At 28.7% G+C, this 24,016-nt stretch overlaps 1 protein-coding gene across 3 annotated transcripts; it reads right to left on the minus strand.

Moving 5' to 3' along the window:
* Positions 1–422: 422 nt before the first annotated feature.
* LOC107166870 (polyamine-transporting ATPase 13A3-like) lies at positions 423–23,486 on the minus strand. Of its 3 annotated transcripts, none has more exons than XM_015515701.2 (14): positions 22,588–23,486; positions 14,420–14,505; positions 7,053–7,220; positions 6,908–6,984; positions 6,622–6,728; positions 5,997–6,554; positions 4,247–4,752; positions 3,872–4,183; positions 3,236–3,793; positions 3,023–3,135; positions 2,776–2,948; positions 1,459–2,290; positions 1,167–1,390; positions 423–1,100 (listed from the first exon to the last, which is right to left on the minus strand). In XM_015515701.2, the coding sequence occupies exons 1-13, from the start codon at positions 22,688–22,690 to the stop codon at positions 1,201–1,203; spliced, it is 3,783 nt and encodes a 1,260-aa protein (XP_015371187.2). In that variant the 5' UTR covers positions 22,691–23,486; the 3' UTR covers positions 423–1,100; positions 1,167–1,200. The 3 variants fall into 3 exon arrangements, with proteins under 3 accessions (XP_015371187.2, XP_015371185.2, XP_015371188.2); XM_015515699.2 differs by having other exon boundaries at positions 1,212–1,390; positions 22,588–23,483; XM_015515702.2 differs by lacking the exons at positions 14,420–14,505; positions 22,588–23,486 and having other exon boundaries at positions 1,212–1,390; positions 6,622–6,785; positions 7,053–7,214.
* Positions 23,487–24,016: the final 530 nt, after the last annotated feature.

A 24,016-nucleotide genomic window follows, 5' to 3' on the forward strand; every position in this document is an offset into this window, starting at 1 on the left:
TGTTTCACTAATAATTTATCATTCTTTGTATTTAATTTTTCAAAGCATGTAACAATGACATTTTGCAAAATTTTGAAAATATGAATACATTTTTAAATATTAATATTTAAAAATCATTATATTTCACTTAAAAATCATTGCAAAAATCCAATGAGAGAACACAAATAATGTTCTTAGTTCTTACCTTTAAATTTGTTAATAAGTCAATTCATTCCAATATTAAGACTAGCCACACAAAATTTGAATAGCTAAACATACATTTTTGTGACATGTTCTGTGTTCTTCACAATCTTGACTACACAAATATGGAAACGTCCTTTAACTTGAAATTTTGATACAAAATACTTTCTTGATAAAAAAAAAATTAACTACATAAAAGACCAACGAAAAATTAAAAATAAGTAAATAATTTAGACATTCAGTTAATGTTAAAATAATTTATTAACAAAAAAAAAATTACAATTATAAATACATAAAATTTAATAATCCAACAAATACTGCACTGAAAAAAACAAATTGTTTTTATGACATCCAATTCCTATAACTAATTAATTGTATTTTGTTTACATAAAAAATGATTTTTTCTCAAAAGATTTAATAAATGGTCGTTAGTTCCATAGAAAAAAAAACAATAATAAATCATAATTTAAAAATGTAAATACTGGCGATTTGATATTTAACCTTAAGTTAAACAAAAATAATAAAATAGTAAATAACATTAAGACACCATTAACTCTATTGTAAATTAACGCGATAATCAATAATTATTATGCAGATGACAAACATCTATACATTTTGTTGACTTCTGTTTTATTCAGATATAGTCTATATGAATACTATAAAAGACGCACAAGACAATTAAAGACAGTAAAATATATTTGTATTTTTTATATGTATTCTATACAAAATAAACTATACTGGCAATAAAAAGAAAAATCTACAGGTAACTACTATTTTAAGTACATACATATTGTTTGAAAAAACATAACAATTTTGTCAAATATGTTGTAAGCTACCAGCAGGAGTAGCATAATTGGATTCTTCACTCTCTGAATTAAAGCGACGGTGTAACGATAAATTTACACCATTGCTAGCTGTTCCTGAAACATAATAAATATTAAATTATCATAATAATAATAAAAAAATAACTGAACTTAAACTCAAACATTTTATGTATATTGTATATATAATATATCCATGCTATGCAATACCATTTGGTTGCACTGTTGATCGAATAGTCGGTGACAGCTGTTCAGGTGATGTATACGAAAATGGTGATGACGAAGATGAACTAAAACGATCGTTACTCAATGGAGGCCAATCTGGCATTTTTTGAAGCTCATGCTCAATTCCAGCATAAGAGGTTGTCCAGCTTTTACTCTTATGAGAACTAAACATTTTAAAATTTTAGAATTGCTTATAGTAAGTATATAACATTTTTTTAAAATATTATCTTACCGAGAACTCAAAAATTTGACAAGTATGCGGTCACAAAGTATTTTTTCATGGAATACTGCCAATGCTAAATTTATTAACCCTAATGCTAAAACTACATAAAAGAAAGAGGAGTTGTCTGGAGGTAATTTGAGTTCGAATTTGGATCTTAAAATTTCAAATGGAGAGATAAATAAATAGATAGTAAATGCTAATATGACTACTGATATGATAGATAAACACCAGTTTGATTGTAAACCCTGTCTGTATGGTGGTCCCTTGTTGAAAACTAGAGCTAAAATTATATACTGTAATGACGATACACTAAACACTGCATAATTCTCAAAGCTTTCAATTGATGCGTCTTCTTTATATTGAAAAGGCACAAACCAATCATTACATCGAATGGCTATGAAACTAATCAATTGAATTGCAATAGAAATAACTAATTGTCCAATAAGTGAAGTCAACGGCAAGGCAGAGACAAGCGACGTCTCAGGTCTTTGTTTGACTAAGGGTCCTTCATATGCAGAGGTACGACTTATTGAAAATGCAAAGAGTGATATAAGAAATAAATCAATGTACAAATACTGATAATCTGATAAGTTGTTGTCGATAGAATAGAGCAGGATAACTGATATAAATTGTACCAGTGAATACCCAGCCATAAATTTGAATATGCCAACAGAAGTGACAAGAGCAGCACGACCTTCACGAATTACCCTCACAACACATTCAACAGATGCTTTGCGTGACGTAAATGGACTAGCAACAGATGATTCTGCTTCACTCAGTGATATACCAGTGTGTGCTGCTTTCAAAGCTCCACAGTCATTGGCACCATCACCACACATTGCTGTAATTTAAAACACTGCTGTTAATTAAATTGAAACATCTAAAAAGCAAAGACAAGTAAAAACAAGATTTTACAATTCAAATTCAAAACTGCTAAAAAAAGGATTTTATCACAATTAATTTTAAATATTTAAAAATATAGATTTCAAAAAAAAATTATAAAATTTGATATTAGTTCAATTGTTTAACCATATAATTTTCTATAAGTCTATAAAACTTTTAATCCATTATTGCTATTAGATTGAAATATTGAATATTTAAAAAAATTAATTTTAATCTTCAAACTGAAATGTATTAAAATTAAATAAAATGTAATGAATCGGATTTTAGTGCAAAAAATTGATAACCTACAACAATATAAAATTAAAAAATAATGTTATTGAAAATAGAAACTCTGTCAAAATTTTATAGTATTCTTAAAACATTTTCATTCATTGTTTTAAACAAATTGATTAAATTTATATTCAGTAAGCTAAATTTACTTACCGACATAATAACCGATTCCCTGCAACTCTTGAACAAGTTGTTGTTTTTGATCTGGACTCATACGTGAAAATACAGATGCTCTAGTAATGATTTTTGGTATGAGTTCTGGGCAATATTGCCTAAGCAATGACCAAGTTTTTCCAGTCAATGCAAAAGTATACCTCTGAGAACATCTAATAAAAACACAAAAAACATTAATACTAAATAAATGAATTAAATATTAGATGTTAAAAGGCATAAAACATACTTAATTGGTGTATTAGCAGTAGTACTTGAGGGGCTTAATAATCCAGCTTCTAATAAATCCATATTCAAATTTACAGTATTATCAGAATTGGGTGATATTAGAGTACTCAGTTTCTGTATTAAATTTTTCAAAAAAATAATTAATTATAAACAATAAATATTATTTAAAGATACAAATTATATTAGATGTTTAAATTTAAAATTAAGAGCTTACAATAGAATTTGAATTAATTGTCTGGTTTACATTCATATCAGGTGCTGTGAAATACAAATAAGGGGGCACCGTAACTCCATGCACAGTAATAACATCTTCTGTTTCCAACACGATTCCACAATCTCTTGCGACACTGAGTGCTGTAAGCATATTATCTCCAGTAACCATAATAATTCTAATATTTGCAGACCGTAGTGTGTCCAAAACACCAGCACTTTCCGGCTTTAATCTGTTTTCTAATATAATCAGTCCCAAAAGTGTCAAGTCACATTCTGCTTGTTCTCTGGTTAATCTCTGTGTTTTAACATAGCTCAAATTATTCTTTAAAGCCCTGTAGCCAGCAGCGATCACTCGATAACCTTGTTTGGTAAATCGTTGTAATACTTGATCAAAGTCTGGTGGAATTGAACTAGGATTACAAAGGCTTAAAATTTTTTCTGGAGCCCCTTTGGTATAGACATGTGTCAAGTTAGAAGAAAGATGTTTGGCTATTACACTCATGCACTGCAAACTTGAGCTAAATGGGAATTGACGAATGATACCAATTTCTTGTCCAATCTACAAAACACATTGTATTAAATTTTATAAATTATACATAAGAGAATGAAATGCCTAATGTTAGAAAAATAGTTCTACTTGTTCAATAGTAGTGAATGTGTTTTTATTTGGTGGTCGAACAACAACTGGCATAACCAGATCAAATTGGTTGTCTTCACTAGTCTCAGGTTCTTCGAGTAACCAACCAGTTGATTCAAACATCTTCAAGTCTAAAGGATCACCAGACAACTTTCCATCGATGGATGTAATAGAATGGCATGTAACCATAGCTGACATGAGCAAATGGTCTGATGACATTGAACTCACATTCCTATAGCAAGGTAGAAATTTTGATGTTGTCACAGGGACTATACCCCACATATCTAAACCATCTTCAGTCAGGGTACCAGTCTGTTAAAAATACTTCAGGTATAATACACTCAAAAGCAATTCATAAATCTAACATTTACTAACTTTATCAAAACAAACACAATTAATTGACCCTGCCACATTTATAGATCTTGGACTGATGCAATATATATGATGATTTTTTAATCTCATTTGGGCATACATTTGTCCAACAGTCATAGCAGCAGGCAATGCAGGAGGGACTACAACTGTGATTAGGTCAAAAGCTTTCTTCAATATTGAATCAAGAGAATGTCCTCGAGATACTTTGATAAACACGGTGTATATAAATCCGACAGTAGCAATGCCTGCTAGTACTTGGATGAACTTATAACTGTCCCGTTCAAATTCAAAATCAACTGGTGCTGGATACAATATTGAACGTACCAAAGAACCTTTACTAGTGTGGAAGCCTGTACGTACCACAACAGCACATACTCGTCCCTCACCATAATAACGAGTTTGTATAACAGATGTTCCACAATATAATGTATGACGAGCATGTTCTTTAATGTCATATTTTAGGTCTGCGTTTCCAGGTATTGTTGTCTTGGTTACAGGAACACTTTCACCTTGAAATAAAACATAACAAATTCATAATTTTAATCTTTAGCAATTTATAATTTGTTTATCTATTTATTTAAGATCTGAAACTTCTTAAGTCTATAATTAATATCAAATTTACTAAATGCTAAAATAAAAGTTTTGTTTTTAGTTTAAAATATTATACTTTAAATTAATTTCATATCTTTAAAAGTTAAAACTTCAATAACTCAAATTCCAATACACTCCCTGAATAATAGTTTCACAAAAGAAATATCTATAATTGTTGTAATACCTATTTATATATTATTTATAATTATTAAAACTGATTTTATTGGTAAAATACACTATGACTGTATATACAGTATACTGCTATGTGAATATTACATTTGAAAATCATGATTAAGTTTTATAAAATGAAATGTGCATATTCAATATTACTTAAAAGTTTCATTAAGAGGTCTCATACATAATAAATTTGTAATAATCTTAGTATTTAAGCACTACCTTTAAGAGGAAGCTACACCCGCATGTGTCGTCTCCGTCTTACACGCATACTACATAACAAATTTTCGTTCGCTAAATTCAATATTGTGCTGTTAGTTTTGATATTAGAATGAATTGAGCCATTATCAAACTTTTAGGTAGGAACATTATCTGTGTTCTCATGTTGGTTTCTTACAATATTTTAATTTTTAAATGAGTTATGATCATGTAAGTGTGAATATTTTAAAATTCACATAACTCATTTAAAAATTAAAATATCGTAAAAACCAACATGAGAACACAGATAATGTTCCTACCTAAAAGTTTGATAATGGCTCAATTCACTCTAATATCAAAACTAACAACACAATATTGAATCTAGCGAATGAAAATTTGCTATGTAGTACGCGTGTAAGACGGAGACAACTCATGCGGGTGTAGCGTCCTCATAATAAATTATTTCTTATATATTTAACCCATTATGTTAAGATGTAAAAAAAAATTGTAGGTATTAACATATATGTAGTATATAACATAAATTTTAAAGTAAAATAAAATAAATTTAATGTTAATCATTAAAATACAATAAAATTAACTTTAGTCATCATCAATTTATCATTTTTCATGTTGTAAATTACATGTAAAATAATGTATATCATTATACAAACATGGTATAGCATAGTACTCATGGCATTAAATTGACACTAAAATTACATATAATCCAATATTATAATCCATAAAGTTAAATTTATCCATAACTTTAATTTATTATATAACATCAACTAACCTGTAAGCATACTTTCATTAACAATACAATGTCCTGTGAGAAGGACTGCATCACAGTGCATAACACAACCATGACTAGGGATAACCAAAACATCCCCTGGAACTAACAATTCTGTAGGAACTGTAATTACATTATTCTCTCGTAGTACATTAGCAACATCGCTGGAATGCACGGTACTCCTAAGGTTCCTTTGATTCTTCCTTGTTTGTATAACAGCAGTAATAATACTGACTAATGACATAACAAATATAGCTGAGGCATATGATAAATAATCGTCAAGGTACCAAAGTATAAATGAAAATATTTCAAATACATAAAATGGATTAAGAACTTCAGTGAAAATCAGTGACCAAATAGTCTGCAATGGAACATCAATAACGTTTGGCCCGTAGACAGCACGACGCAGATATTGATCTCGGGCAGATATTCCCCTTTGTTCATGCAATTCATGGGTATCTATACCACAGTCAATTCCAGTCAACAAATAGAACTCCTTTTTGTCCACATCCCAGATGAATCTGTACTTCTTGAAGTCGAATCGTCTTATTTCATCCAGGTCTAAAATAAAAGTAAAAATATTTTATTGAAACAACTATCAATTAAACAATTTAATTATTTTATATACCTTTGAAAATTCCACTTGGTGTTCGCACTGGTAGTTTTGCTGAATCGCCAAGTGATTTGAGTTCAAAGTACGCCTGTCTGTCCCAGCCATTCACGCGGCATGCTTCGCTGTTTGAACACAATACGGATAGACACATTGGTAACAGTATAATCGTCTTGCACTAACTGGATAGGCAACAAACAATAGGCCCACTATTATTACGTCAAGCGATAAGGAGAGCCCTATTGGTCCACGAGGAATCCTCTCCTTGATCGCACTGGAGTATAAAACTAAATAAACCACGTACCTTGGTAATAGCGAAGAGGAATTGATGATTTCTATTTCTGCTACATGTTTACTTCTATGATCTTTTTTATATGTTTCCTAAAACGACAATATAAGATACTAAAATGATAATCAATGTATTAACAAACAAAATAAGATGAACATACCACCACTAAAATTTTTTCGGCAGTTTGCAATGAACATTTCATATGGGTTGAAAACAACATTAATGTTGGCCACCAATAAAAAATTAAACGAAGAGCGCCACATGTTATGATTGTCACTACCCAAGACATAATTGTATATCCCATGTGTCGTCGGTAGCCGTGTAACTCCTGTAAAATGAATATACGCCTATATTTTATAATACAACAGGGGTCACCAATTAATATTTTCTGTGGGCCACATTAAGAATTCGGAAAATTCTCGCGGCCCAAAAAAATTCAAAATAATAATATTTATTAGAATATGCCGGGTTTGCCAAAAATATTTTATTTCTAAATGAAAAAAGCGGGTAAGTGGATGTCGCTCAGCTGTACATTAGGTGGTGGGGTGGACCTCTGACTAGGGTAGGTAAGTAGGTTAAATTTAAATGCAATGATAGGTATCATTGTATACGAAAAACGATTCTGAACGGAGATGATTTGTCAGTCTAGGATATATTATAGATAATTAAAAATTTTCAAATCTTTGATTTAAAAAGAAAATTTTGTATAAATTTCTAGCTTAAAATAATTTGCGAATTTTCGTAATTTTTACGTATTTAGTCAATATTTGAACTTCAAATGCTAATAATAAAAAAAAAATTGTGCCTACGTATTTTTATAATTTTTTAATTACTATAAAAATAACTTATGAAGAACTTTGTATTCAATTTTCAAGTATTTTGATAGGGCCGAAAAAATTTTATCAACCCTTCAAAAAAATTTAAAATTTCAGTTGTCTATTAATATCTCAAAAAAAGTCAAAATATTTTTAAAATTAAATCATGTAAAGAAAATGCCAATCTAAATAACTGATAAAATTTTCACGTATCTACGACTTATACTTTTTGAATAATAACAAATATTTAAAATCGTTTCAGGATAAATCGTTATCGTAACGCTATTTCGTAAAAATTTAAAATTCAAACGCACCTCAAATTTTTCCTATAATGACGCTTCGAGATTTCTCTATAGCTACTTGAAGGAAAACTTATGGAAAACTTAGTGTTGTATTCTTAATCCTTAGTTATAAACACAAAAATTTTTATGATTTTTCAGCTTCAAAATTACTTGCAAATTTTCGCATTTTCGACAGATTTCGTAAAAATTTGAACTATAAACGCTTATAAAAAAAAATTGTGCATATGTATTCTTATAATTTTTTAATCACTATAAGAATAACTTATGAGGAACTTTGTATTAAATTTTTAAACAAATTCATCTCTAATATCCATGAAAACATTTCGTAATCACAATATAATCATCTCGTCTAATATATGTGTTATAATCTGTGGTACAATTATTGAACAAATTTTCAATTTTTCAATTTCCGATCTAAATATCTGGTGAAATTTTCAAGTATCTACGACTTATAATTTTTGAAGTATAACAAATAATATTTAAATTCGTTTGACTCGTTTGAAGATAAATCGTTATCATTACGCGATTTCATAAGAATTTAAAACTCAAACGCTCAAAACATTTTTCCTATAATGACGCTTCAAATTTTCTCTATAGCTATTTGAAGAAAAACTTATGGAAAACTTAGTGTTAAATTTTATAACCTTAGATATAAATACAAACAATATTATGAATTTTGAACTACAAAATAATTTGCAAATATTCATGGTTTTGACGAATTTCTGTCAATATTTGAAATTCAAATGCTAATAAAAATTTAATTTGAATTTCCGGTTGACATTTTCTTTGTGATAAAGATTGACAAATTTGTAAGGAATCTTGTATTAAATTTTCAAATCTTAGATTTAAAAAGGAAATTTTTTATGAATTTCTAGCTTATAATAATTTGCGAATTTTCGTGATTTTTACGTATGTTGTCAAAATTAAAATTTAAATGCTTGTAAAAAAAAATGTGGCTATATATTTCTTTTATTTTTCAACTGCTATTGTAAAAATATATTATGAGCCTTGTATTAAATTCTCAAATCTTAGAATTAAAAAGAAAAACTTTTATGAATTTCGATCTAAGATAATTTGAACATTGCCGTAATTTTTATGTATTTAGTCAAAATTTGAACTGTAAATGCTTATAAAAAAAATGTGTGACTATATATTTCTTTTATATTTCAAATGCTATTGTAAAAATTGTAAAAAAATCAAATTTTTTGAAAATTCAACTGTATATAGATAACACTAACATAAACATTTGGTGAAAACTTCAAGTATTTACAATGATTAGTTTTTGAATTACAACCATATAAAAAAATCGATTTGGTCGAAAACTGGTTTTGCGTAAAAATTCCCGTTTTCTGTCATTTTTTTTTTGTTTTTCTCGATTTTTTTGAAAACTGTTGGAAAATGTTTACTTTTGACCTCTATAATGCACCATGGATATTCACTTTTACATCGGAAACCACCCCCAAAGTTTGAAATCGAAGCATTATTTCGACTAGTTATGCTGTACACTGACACACAAAAAAAAACACACATAATTGTATAATCAATACATTCATCACTTCGTTCAGAATCTAAAATACACATCATGGTAAAATTTCGAATTTTTTTGTACTATTTATAATGATTGTCCTATCCGCCATTAGGTGACCCCTGTAATACAATATATATAAACTTGAGTATAACTATGGATTATAAAAAAAGTAATGTTAAAATGTAAATTAATTATATTTTAAAAATATTTTTTTTTCCGATAGGCATTTGTTTGGGTAGTGGAAATGCTCCAAAAGTGTCATGCTGTATTTTCAGAGATAAGAAATCATTTAAGTTGTGATTGTTGTCTCTGTAAAATTAAGTTGAACTAGGAACCAAAAATTGAAAAATATAAGCAAGTACAATAGTACTTAGTAGAGATTATAATATTAGCTCAGATCTAATCGAAGTCGTTTTTGAATACAATGATTTATTCTTTTTGTCTTATAATATATTATTATTTATATTATCTTGGTGTATGACCATTGGAATATGACCTTTCTCGGGTTGTCACGTCTATTTTTGATTGTCCATCTCTTTGTTTATCGCTCATGAGTTTCTATTCGCTACACTAATCTCAATAATTTTGGTGTTTACTTTTTTCTTGTGCAGTCGAATTTAAAATAATGGAACATCTTGTTTTAATAATTTAAATTTAAATAATTCATGTATCACATATTAATTTGTCATTTTTAACAATATTAAATACCTAGCATTGTATTTGAAATCACAATATTATTTAACATGAATTACAATAAAAAAATATAGCAAAGTATCTCACTTTAATCAAATTAATGAATGAAGATAATAATAATAAATTAAACATTATCCATAAACCATACGTATTCAAATCATACACGATAACACCGAACCTAAGACGTAAATATTAAAAAAGCAAATAGAATATCTTTTTTATACGAATATTAAATGCCAAGTATTCTAATTTCATTACCGGACAACAAAATACAAATAATTGGGTTACACTAATTTTAAATTCATTGACGCATAACTTGACTACGCAAAAACAACATTTTCATAATAAAAATCCGACTAAAATATTTAAGTTTCTTTTTAAATTATTGATAAAAGTAAAATATAAAACCTTTAATAGAAAAATCAATACATTTTATTATTTTGTATTAACTGAACAAACAAGATACTTGGATAATTAATTATTAAAAATGAGTTATAAGTTACAGGTGTACCGAAAAGTTTAAAAGTTGGTCATTTAGAGGACCCCGTTGTGGTAATACAGACAATACAGTCAGTGATATATCAAAATACCCCCAGTAAAAATATATCACCGAAAAATAAACTAAAAGCAAAATATTTAAAGAAAAAAATGTGATAACAAGATATCCCACGTCAATATTAATTTAAAACTTCAAGATCTGTGATTATAAGTATAAAAGTTGCGCTACTCGTACGAGTTATAACTATTTTTATAACCGATTTAACTTAATTATGTCAATTAATACAATAATTTTATGGTTACTGTTTTTTACGGAAGTTGTAAGCTGCTACATTACAATATTTGTATAAATTATTAATTTATTGTTAAAACTATTATATTTATAATTGTTTCACTATTTCTTTAAAAGTTTATATGGGTTAGGTATTTTAGCCATTGTAATTTTAATAGTCACTCAGCATTTAAATTATATTAAATAAATAAATAAATAAATAATAAATATCTATGAATATTTGAATTATACATTATTTAAAAAAAAAAATTTCAATAATTAGTTTATTTGATGTACCAACGAAATAATGTTATTAAATTAATTAATGTTTAAATAAGTTATTTATTTACAACGTTATTGCTCAGCAACTAATTTAAAGGTTAGGGATATTCATAACGGGTTGTTTTAACGTAGAACCATCTGTCTCACAAACGTACATATAATTAGTATTATGCAATAAAAATAATATAATTATTATTCATTCTTCAAGGGTTAAGTTAGGATTATGGATTATCACAATCATTGCAAAATAAAATATGTCCTTCAATTATATTTTGAAACCTCAGTCTATTGCAACTGAATACCTAAACCTTGAAGCTTTAAATTCTAATTTAATGAAATTGACCACATCCTGTGACAAACTTATTTATATTATTAGCTAATCAACCAATGCTATATAACTAGTAAAAGATACAAAAAAAAAAATAAGTAGAAAGCAAAAGTTTTACGTTTAGACTTACGATACACACATTGTCTACGAGTATGATTTAATTTTGTTATCCTCTCAAAAGAAAGAATTAAAATTAAAATAATCATTCACGGAAAGAATATTTTTACAATACTATATATACATGCATTTACAAATTATATAACATAACATATTATGTACACTGACTGTTAATACTCTAACGTATTGTAATTGTTGAGCTAGATTTAAAATAAAAATCTAATAAAAAAAAACAACATATGTACACGTTACCAATACGGTAATACCCAGCTTCAGAAATTTAATTGTAACAGTTCAATAGCAATTAGAATGATAAATATATGTAGAAACAGGTACGTACAATAATTTAAATTTTTGGTATGTGTCCCCCGCTCATAAGTCATTAAAAATACACCTGTGTGTAGTCCAATAATAATGTAGTGTATTCAACGAAATAAGTAATAAACAATATTTCGGACATTATGGCCGCTGCCATTTAAAGTTTTTTTTACTGCATAAAGGACTTGATATTACATTTAACTTTTATACGTGCATGTTGTTGTATATGATTCCATCATATTTTTTAACAGTATATCAACGATTAGATCAATTTATGATTTCGTAAGATTTTTTAAATATGTAGGAGTGGTATCATAACTAATAAATCACAAGGAACTTAGTACATTGAAAATAAACAGTAAAAAAATACAATAAATATAACATGCAAATAAATCAAAACTTTAATGAGTTGAACGAAAAACCACTTTATAAGTTAGGTAATTTAAATTCGAACTAAAGAAGGGGATGAAATGCAATTTTAAAAATATAATTTTTATGCAAATATACGGAATTTATTTTTTACTTAGAATTTTTTTTAAATAAGTGCGATTAACTATAATGTTTTTTATGCAGTAAAAAAACCTGAATGAAATTCAGAGTCATACGTTCGAAATATTTTGTGTTACCTTATACTTAAATCGTTGAACACACTGTATAGCATAATTATTAGTTATTACATTTTTAAAGTAGGTACTTAGCAATTATAATAATTTATTTGTTTTATTAATTTCTACCTGCTACTGTTACTTGCTATTGTTTTACTGTTTTCTGACATGAATAATCGAATCCCCAATCAAGAACAATAATTGAATACTAAATTTACAATTTTTCCCAAAGCAATATTATTCATGCTACGTTAACCGAAAAAAAATTCTTCGGCTAGTTCCCACGACACGTGTACATAATAATGAAATTAGCGAGCAATGTACGTATTAAGTGCTCAGATGAACGTATCCACGCATATATTACGTTTATTTTGAACCTATTCACTGCGACTAATGCTCATACTATCTGTGCTGACTATTTATTCTACGATTTAAAAACTGGCATATAATTTGTCAAGTATATTACCAGCTCTGTTGACTGGTGACAGTTTACCAACTATCTTCAGAAATGCATAACTACACAAGTGACAAATAATCTTACACAACTGCAATAAAGGCCGAATTTGGGCAGTAATGTAAGTATTTACAAATAATAAATATTTGGCATAAACATCAATCGTGTTATCTATTCTACGAACAATATACAACAAAACGAATCATTCAAGTAACAAGTAATACCCTGTAATTTGAAATAACAGATAAAATAAGCACAGCATTGAAAATGACGTTAAGAACATGATTTACAAAGTGTAGGTACCTATGTGTAATTTTGTTTTATCCGAGAAAATTTTAACTGTACTTAACAGAAACCTATTTCAAATATACCCAAAATCAGGGATGGAGAAGACGGATGAGTGATGACCCCAGTGATGACCCACTAACCCCAAAATTGATGGTACCAAACCTGTTTGAGTATTAGATGTATCACCACCATCGTTATCAAATCTTTTTTATATATACATACCTATATATATTTTTTTTTTTGTTAACCAGTTTATGTTTGAAAGAACAAAGACTATAGTGAATCTTACAATTAAAAAGTATAAATTAAGTGTTTTATTTTAGTATTATGATTTTTATCATGATAACATGTCATAAGTACCTATCTAAAGAAATTAATAATTTAATAAATTTAATTATGATTTTAGCTGAGTGCAAGAAAAGATAACAAAAGTTAAACAATAATTTAATAACATAAAATATTATTAGTGAATTAACTGCCACATTCAGACAAGGTGATTTCCATTATTTCGTTGACGAAATTCTTAAAACTTAAGAGCAGCACTAATAAATGTAATGTTTCCAACTAATAAGTCTTCAACAAATAAATTTTATTTACATAACTATTATTTATCGTGTTGATATATTATGTTTATAATCAAGGTTATAATGTTCCTCAATTTTAACTAAAACTATTAATATAATAACTAAAATTAAATTCTAACTAATAAAAATTATTTACGTAAAAAAATTGTATCAACTTGATTGTTTTCAATTATAAAAACATATTGATAATATTATTTTTTGAATTTTTAGCTTATACAATAAGATTTATTAATTTATGAATATATCACTCGTAGTACTTAATGTTGTATCGAAACATAGTTAATGGCCGAAGAAATTATGAAACAAAAAACATAAGCCGTTTTTAATTGAAAACGAATTAAAAAACTAAAATTGTTATTACTTATTAAATACTAAATTATGTTCAATTAATAAGAATTGATTTTTATTATTAATAATATAGTTAATTCTTAGTAAAATACTGACCAATTGTTCTTCAGTACCAATAATGTCAACATAATCAACAGATGGGTCTTCATCGTCTTTAAATTTAGAATCTTCTTTAATTGGCCCTGAAAAAATTAAAACACAGTTTAAGCATAGGTATATAAGTACATAATACATTACATAAATAATACACATTATATAAGTAATAGTAAATAAATAAATTATATATTACAAATCGAAAGTCAATATATTATACAGTTCTTCGACATACCGTTATTGTTGGACATTTTTTCATAAATGTTAGAATAGTAACAATTTATACAGCGAAGCGTTATGTTTTGAAGCGAAGCAATCGTTAGTTTATTACCACTAAACCTTATTGAGGCAGTAATTCCCCCCCCTGCCATCAGATGAGCTACTTACTAAAGAAGTAACGCAGTTGTTGTATACAACTACTGTCTACTATTATGAGATATGAATACATAATGAAGTACCTACTAGTTGTATAAAAATCGTTTAATACATTAGGTAGAAATACATCTCAAAATACATTGAATACGATAAGGTAATATCATATGGTAAAATTATTAAATATTACTCTCAATGTTCATATTTCTTGTTTTTATTAAATTAATAAATTTACAATTTTCATTTTGAAAAGTGCTAAAGAGGACAGTGCTACCTCACACGCATGTGTGTTCTCTGTCGTAGAAACATTACAAACGTATAACATGTAGTCAAATTGGCATTTAATAGAACCAATTTTATGTAGTTTTCTTTAATATTAGAACGAATAAGTCTATTATAAAATTTAAAAGTAAGAATAAAATCCATGTTTTCATGGTGGTTTTTTATGATGTTTAAATTTTAAACGAATTATGAGCATTTTGATCGAAGTATTAAATCCTTCGTAATTTAGGTATCTAATCTACATAGGTAATTCTATAAACGTTATTTGAAGAAATTATTTTCTAAAGTTTAAACAACTATTCATTATTCGTGTTTTCCGTAGACATGGATCCACATTCCACCTACAGAACATGGGTTTAATAATAGTATTAAGAATTAGTAATTAGTAATTATAATACATTACTGATGATATTTCAATTTGTTTAGAATACATTCAATACTCGATAGTAGGGACTAGGGATTTTTTAAATACATTTTTAATCTTGTAACGACGGTTACAATTATTTTAATGTATGTGTATAAGTACCTAAATGTTGTAATTTGTTTTAATAAAAATATTTTTTACTTAAGTAGTAAGGATATGTATAAAAATACATTCAATATATTCAGTGTATTAAAAAGGGCGAGAATAGCAATGATAATTATGTTAATACCCTTGTTAATATTTTTATTATAATACATTAAGTATTATGTATACATTTTATTGGCATTTATATAGGATAAAAAACTAAAAAAACGGGAAACTTCAAATGTTTTTAAATAACTTAAAAATAGTTGAAATATTTCGAAAATTTTATCAAGTCTAGAAATTTACACAAAAAATTATAAAATAAACATAAGGTGTAACTTTCTACAGTTATTCGTTTTCGAATAACAACAAAATAAGAACATCGAAACAAAAGAAATTGGGTGAATATCCAATGTCATAAAAATTCAAAATTCAAATGCTCATAAAAATGTAATTTGATTTTACAGTAGACGTTTGATAAACACAAACTCATGAATTATCTAGTAAATTTTCAAATCTTAAATTTAAAAAGGCAAATATTTATCAATTTCTAACTTAAAATAATTTGCAAATTTTAGTGATTTTTACGTATTTTGCAGCCCCTATTTTTCACAAAAATTCATACTACACATCTTTTAATGTACCATGAAATAATACACAGAACCGTGGGGGGCTAAAAATATATTATTTTTTAAAAATGTGTATAATGTATTCTGTACTACCTATTACTATCTAGCAAGTATAGTCTTATTTATTAGTATTTAGTAGGTACAAACTTCTCGAATCCGTAGTGCACACTTTCAATTTCGAATTACACATTTTGTGTCAGGGATCATTAAAAAATAGGGCATGGTATTTTGTCTAAATTGGAACTTTAAATTCTTAAAAAATAAAATCATGACTATTTATTTTTGATTATTTTTTAACTATTGTTGTAAAAATACATTAGAAGCCATTTGTTATATTTTAAAGCTTTTTTATCAAACGAATAAAATTTCATTGATATTTATAGAAAAAAAATGAAAAAAACTAAAAATTGAAAATGTCTACTAATAACTTTAAAAAAATATATGGAAAATTTAATCAAGTATAGAAAATGCCAATATGAACATTCAGTGAAAATTGAATGTATCTATGGTAATTTGAAGTAATTTGTTTAAGAGTTATACCAATATCCGAAATCGATTTTGCGTGAAAATTCTAGTTTTTCCTTAATTTCTTTTTTTGTTTTTTTCCGGCTCTTTTTTAAAACTACTGGGAATTTTAAACCCTTTTAATTTTTTAACTCCTGAATACACCAACTAGAGATTCATTTTTCAATCGGAAAAGCTACTGAAGTTTAAAATCGAAGCATTATTTCGACACCTTATCGTGTATACACACACAAAAAAAAAAATATATATTTATGTATAAAAACACACATCATTGTAAAATAAATACATTCATCGCTCTGCTCAAAATCTAAAATGCGAAAAAACATTATTATTGAATATAATTTTAGTCCTATATTTTATATGATTGTGTTAACAATCTTTAATGGAGATTAAGATAGGGTAAATCCACAGGAATTAGTCACGGGAAGTTTAGAATATGACTAGCCGGATATTAAACGACGAATATAAAATACTCGTATGGCGCTATTGTCCGAGTGTACTAACCTAACCTACACCGGTGGCCTGTTTGGCAGAATTTCTAATGGGGCACCCGTAGGTTTCTGCCTTGCCCTGGAGTGGGGGATGGCGACACTTGTTCTCCAGACACCGTGACTTGCCTGGAGAAAAATGCCGCCCGATGGTCGAGGATCCGAACCCGGTCCGGCTGAGCCACAGCCGACGCGTTAGACCGCTCGGCCACCTGTCCTCGTCCCCGAGACGAGTTAAACACGCATTTTGAATCATATTACCCATAGAGTTGGTGCACGGGGATCAGCTAGTTCTACAATAAATACAAAGGGAGTAAAGTGTCCCGCGCAAAACAGTTTTTGCTAAGATGCATGTTTGTAACACGGTGACAATACATACAGGTTATAATGGTTATGAGTTTATAAACCTCTGAATATAACGCGACTTGGGCATTTTGTTGTCTCCGTCTTATACACGCATGAGGTAGCATATTTCCGTTCAGTAGTTTCCAGGGCCGTAATTAGGGGGGAGCTACAGGGTACTGTTGCCCCGGGCGGTTGAGTAGAAGAGGGCGGCTAATTTTTTTATAATTTAAATTTGTATTTTGTATAATGATAGATGAGGAGTATTTTTTTTGTTTCCCCTTGGTGTCAAATTCCTAAATACGGCCCTGGTAGTTTCACTAGTGTGCTGTTGCCTATTAGTCATGATATTATCAAACTTTTAATTAAGAACATTATCTCCAATTAAAGCGTCGGCTTATATTCGATATTTTAATTTTCAATCGAAATATGGGCATTTTTAATTTTTGATATTTTACATATCCACACCTTGCTTAAAAAATCTTCAATGCTTAAGCACAGATAAAGTTCTTAACTTAAAGTTTGATAGTAGATATTATGCTACTCTAATATCAAAACTAACAGTACACTATAGAAAATAGTTAACGAAAAATGATTGCTATGTTGAACGTTTTTAAGGCGTAAACGCTGGAAACAACAAATCCATGGGTAGCATCCTCTTAATCAATTATTAAAAAAAAATAAAATAGTGGAAGTCAAGTCATGAATACATTAATGAATACTTTTGTTGCTATATAACTTACCATACAGCCTCATAGGTACAAATAACCATTTACCATATTCTCAACCATACCTAAAATATCTCAAATATTTTAACTAAAAATACCCATTACAAACAAAGAAATTTTGTATTTATTGTTCGTTTTGGATTATTCCTGGATTTGATTTATATATTAATTTATACTTTATACTTCAAACTTTAAAGACTTTTATAACACCCACTTATAACTAAGCGTAACCAGTATTTGTTTTAATAATGTAATTATTTTCCCATTACTTTATAAATATTATAGATAGATAGAACATAATATTCAGGGGGGTAAACCACTAGTGGAAGTAGGTGTACACATATTAGGAAATACTTTGGAAGTATTAGGAAGTACACGGAAGTCCGTGGAAGTACTTGGAAGTACTTGGAAGTACGTGGAAGTACATGGAAGTACTTGGAAGTACTCGGAAGTACTTGGAAATATGTGGAAGTACATGGAAATACGCGGAAGTACCGATATTAAATAATTATTATTTAACTTTATTTGGAGTGAAGCAAGTAAAGAACGTATGTCTGCCACGGCACAGTAATGTGCCCTGAGATTTTCTAGGTGTGCCGCGAGAAATGTGGTTGTCAATATTGCGTGAGTGTGCCGTGAACCAAAAAAGGTTGGGAACCATTGGTCTATATTGTTCAATATAAAAGTAAACATGACAAGAAACGGTGTTTTGCAGCTACCATGCTCTCATAATAATAATATTATGTGTGTGATGTGTATATTGCCCTGTTTATTGTATTATTAAATAATTTTGGCCTGAGTAATTAATAATAACTCTTCATTTTGAATAAAATATTTCTAAAAATAATTGAACTATACCAGTTTTAAATAAATATGGTTAAACTTGGCTATAAATAAATATGGTTGGGTTTGGCTTAGTATTATTTGCTTAGTCGTCTCCAGTCCGATCGAAGTCGTGTCCGTTGTATGACGTCTACACACATACAGCACACAAGTTAATTTTTCCCTAATTTTTCCACAGTTTTTCAAATAATTCTATGTCAATTGGTAAGTTTTTAAGATTTATTTACTCAATGTTAAGTTTTAAATAAAATATAATAACTATAATATGTCAGTAGAATCTATAATTATATTATAAATATGTAATAGGTAGATTTTAGAATTTAAATAAGTTGTATAGTAATGGAATTTCGATTTAGTATAATTAAAATAAATTTTTGTTTAGTTACAGTAATTGTTATTATAGTTACAATGTTTTTTAATTTTTAATTTTTAAATTTTTTAATTTGTTTTAAATTGATACGATATGTATTTATAATTTTTATTTCATTTAAATAGTTTTTGGTTTTTCTCTTTTTATACATTATTTAATTATTAATCAATACCTTGTTCTAAACATAAAATTAAGTAATATAGTTACAAGTAATGAATTTTTATATTTTGTATTAAAAAATACAACTAAAGGCAAAATACATTTCTTTCATCTATAATAATAATTATTATTATCATTTCAATTAGCACATATTGTTTACTCTTATTTCAGTTATATGTAGAATTGTAGAATTTAAATATTTTGTATTCAAAATTTGTTTTTGTTATAGTTATAGCACAAGAATGTACCTGTTAATATTTAAGGAACTACATTTTATTCATTTTAATATAAGTGTTAAATCTGTACTTACTTAAAACTTGCATTTAACACTAATAAACTTATTTGTTCAAACCTGATAAAAATACATTTTGATTAACTATACTTGAACAATGAACATTGGTTCAATGTATTTTTAGTACAACAATATTCTTTGGCTTTTTTCCCTATCAAGTATAATACTTTTTAATTACATAATATATGAAATCTAAAGAGTTTTTTGGGTTATCTGATGTAAAATTATAGATACTTCAAACAGTTACTTAAGCTTCTAATATAATAATTATTAAATTGTACTAAAATATTTTAACATGTTATGTATAACATGTTGAAAGTAATTTAGAAAAGTAAATTTAAATATTTAGAAATATACATAGAAGTATTAGAAAGTAATGTATGGAAATACTTGGAATTATATGGAAGTACTTGGAAGTATATGGAAGTACTTGGAAGTATACGGAAATACATGGAAGTACTTGGAAGTACATGGAAGTACTTGGAAGTACATGGAAGTACTTGGAAGTACATGGAAGTACTTGGAAGTACATGGAAGTACTTGGAAGTACATGGAAGTACTTGGAAGTACATGGAAGTACATGGAAGTATACGGAAGTATACGGAAATACATGGAAGTACACATGGTTGGAAGTCTGGTGTACACAAAATTGACTAGTGGTTTACCCCCCTTAATATTCAATTTATGAGCTATATAATGTATAAATACATATGTATACCTTTGCCAAATTGTCTCAATACTCTTTAGTACAAATACCTCAAAAAAACTTGTAAATGATCGATTATGATTCTCGGCTCTGTATATTAACCTCGATATTAACAGTCCTCCTATAACTATGTCTACATTTTAAAATCCACATGTAGCACTACCAAGTGATAATAAGAATCAACACACTCATTATTTTTTAAAATCATTTATCATTATCATCACAATTACTTGTTATACAAAAAGTGATCTATGTATAATTGGTATAATAATTATAGTTTCCTAATAAAAAAAAATATTCAATATTGAATCATAAAACCAATAATATTAATATTCTTAAGAAAATAATATTTATTTCTTGTATGTTAGATCCGAGGTTAGATATTAATTATTACGATAAAATTGTGATATTGTAATGTCTTTGTTTTTTTAAGCTTGGTTACTCACTTGGTTACTAGCATGTTATTAGTTCTTAATAATCTAAAATATCATACTTAAATACTCAATACATTTTGAGGATATAAATTAGTAGATATCTTCTAGACACCATTGATTAAACTATGAACTTATATAGTTAGGTATGTTAAATATAAAAATCAACTTGGTAAACAGTAAATTTAACATTAACAATAGGTATAGCTGAAACGCTAGAAATATTAAAGTAAAGAATTGTACAAATTTGAGTTGAAACATTTAAAAATTGATAGAAAGAAATAACATTTTATCTTTTATTTTTTCATTAGGCTTTTATCAATAGGTTATCTAAGAAAATAATTACTTGCCTATATATGACAATAACATAGTACAGAACTACCTACAGGAAAGTAATTATAGAAAAAATATATACTTATACAACATTTTGAATGGGATACCAAACTAACTAAAAAAAAATGTAAAATACCTACCTAACATAATACAGTTTAAAGAAATGAGTAGGAAGCTATAAAATTATGCAAACCCATTACCCAATGCAACTTTAAAATCAAACTATTTACATATCTATGATTTTTTCAGTTTAATATAAGAGAATCTTAGAGATGGTGATTTATTATTATCCACTTTGGTCAGACCACACCACTCAAATAAATTGGTTTTTGTATCGGTTTTTTTTTTTTTGTCAGCTTTCGATTCAGATGATTAGCAGCACCAAAAAGTTAATATACTTAATATAATTTAAGCTAAGCAACTCTTGGAACAATAATTTATGCTTTTGAGATAGATCAAATTAATCAGTAAATATGGTATAAAACAAAAAGGAAGTCACTGTTACACAATAAGTTTCAAATGTTCCTTCATTGAATAGGTCAATAAAATAAATGAGTTAAATTTGAATTCAATAATTAATCATTACTTATAAATACTTAGGTACTAAACATTTGATTTGTTTTATCATAATATATATATATAATATATTTATAGGTACCTACTAATAATTTAATTATATTATAATTTTTTCTAAAGTAAAAAAATATCATAAATTGCAATATTGGTAGTTGTAAAAATGTTACTAAACAAGAGTTATTAAAGAAGTTGGTTAAGGTAATATGAAGCTAAAACTGAATTTTAAGAATCAAGTCATTCATTACACAAAATACAAAGTCATTGATTATTTGCCTACCTACCTAAGTGATTTTTTTTACTTGAAAAAGAATTATTACTAAGTGATATTAGGTACATCCCTATTATAACACTTATTTAATACTAGGTACTAGCACAAAACAGATGAAAATGGCATCTATTATTATCTATTCATAAGATTTCATTTATACTGTGGTATTAAGTAATCATAATAAATTCTATCAAAGGTTTTTTTAAATGTCAACCTCCGCACCAAATACGACAAGTTAGGTAGGGTTCCCTAATATATTTCTCATGGCTTAGGAACCAAGCAGTTAATAACCACATGATAACAATTTTCGATCACTTACTGCGGAGAGGCGTGCAGACTGGGTCTTCTGGATGGTTAACTTTTTTGTGGCCAGCACCGTGCAAACGCACGAGCTTGCTTAATCTGGCCACGAGATCGGCCATTATCACCTGGGTCGTTTGCGGCGCTTAACGATTGTAGTAGGGAGGCGTCATTCACCAGGATCGCATTTGCTGCGCCAAGATCTGACGGTCGCTCCTCCGCAGTTGCTGCTGTACCTCACGTCTTCAGCGGGTTCACGTATCCAATCGTCGATTTGAATGTCAAGCATGATGAGCAAACACAGCAGCGGCGTAGGACGTCACAGGACCGCAAGAATCCCGTAACACATTCGAATGACAGACAACGACCCAACGGTCACCGGGTAGGTACGGGTCGAGATGATCGAGTGGTGTTTCGCACTTTAAACGATATTTTAGCGAAAACAGATGTCGAACATGAACGGTTAGGTTAGGTGTGTGTACTGCAGGAACACGCGACTGACGGGGGAAAAATAAAAAATAAAAAAATTAGTCAGTGAATTGAATAAAACCGGCGGTGTAAATCACGGTAAACTAAAAGCACGGCGCCGTAGACGCGTTACGTTTTCTCGACCTTCGGAATGACCGGATTAAAACGATTTTTCAACGTCGCGGCGTGGGCGGCGAGTTCTTTACCCTTAGCAATAGAAGAAGAAAAAAAAAGAAAAACAAGAGACGGACGAACGAACGGACGGACGAGCGGATTTTAAATGATGTAGTGATGTACTGTGTAGATACTAGGTGGGGCAAACCGCGAACGGTCGGACGACTGCACGAGTACGGGAAAGACGCGCGATTACCGTCAGAGACCGCTAGTACCGACATCGGCGTATTTTCCGCGTTCGGAAATTTCACGCGCCGCCGAACGAGCACAGCGCCGTATCGTTAATGTCGCCGCCGCGCCGGCGTCCGGCACTGTTCGGGCTGTTCGGCGGACGGTCGTGCGACGACGACGCCGATAATAATATCCACTCGCCCGTCCCTTCTCGACACCGCCACGCCGACCCACGAGGCCACGACACTACAACAATGCTTATCAGCGGCGCCGACGCCAACCTTATCAATCTGTCCACTGTCGCCGCCATAGACATCCTATAAACTTAGTTTATGGTCGCTGTCCTAAGGGCCAGTAAGTAAGTTGTACCGTCTACTGTTAAACTTCGATTATGCTTAATCAGCTGATAACAGATATTTAACCGGACAAAGTCGGAGATGGTACTAAGCCCCCTCACGACCAGACCATAGACGGCCGATAACTTTAGAAAATCACAACGTGGGTGATGAAAATTATTATATTTTCTCGATTTAAGCCAACAGTTGGGCCAGCGGGGGACACCGGTCAATCATTATAATATTTGTAAATCATATTTCAGAATATTCAAAACCTGCAGTCACTAATCACTAATCTTG

Source organism: Diuraphis noxia, unplaced genomic scaffold, assembly GCF_037042655.1.
Source record: "Diuraphis noxia isolate RWA-SAM2 unplaced genomic scaffold, SU_Dnox_SAM2 contig0005, whole genome shotgun sequence".
NCBI lineage: Eukaryota > Metazoa > Arthropoda > Insecta > Hemiptera > Aphididae > Diuraphis > Diuraphis noxia.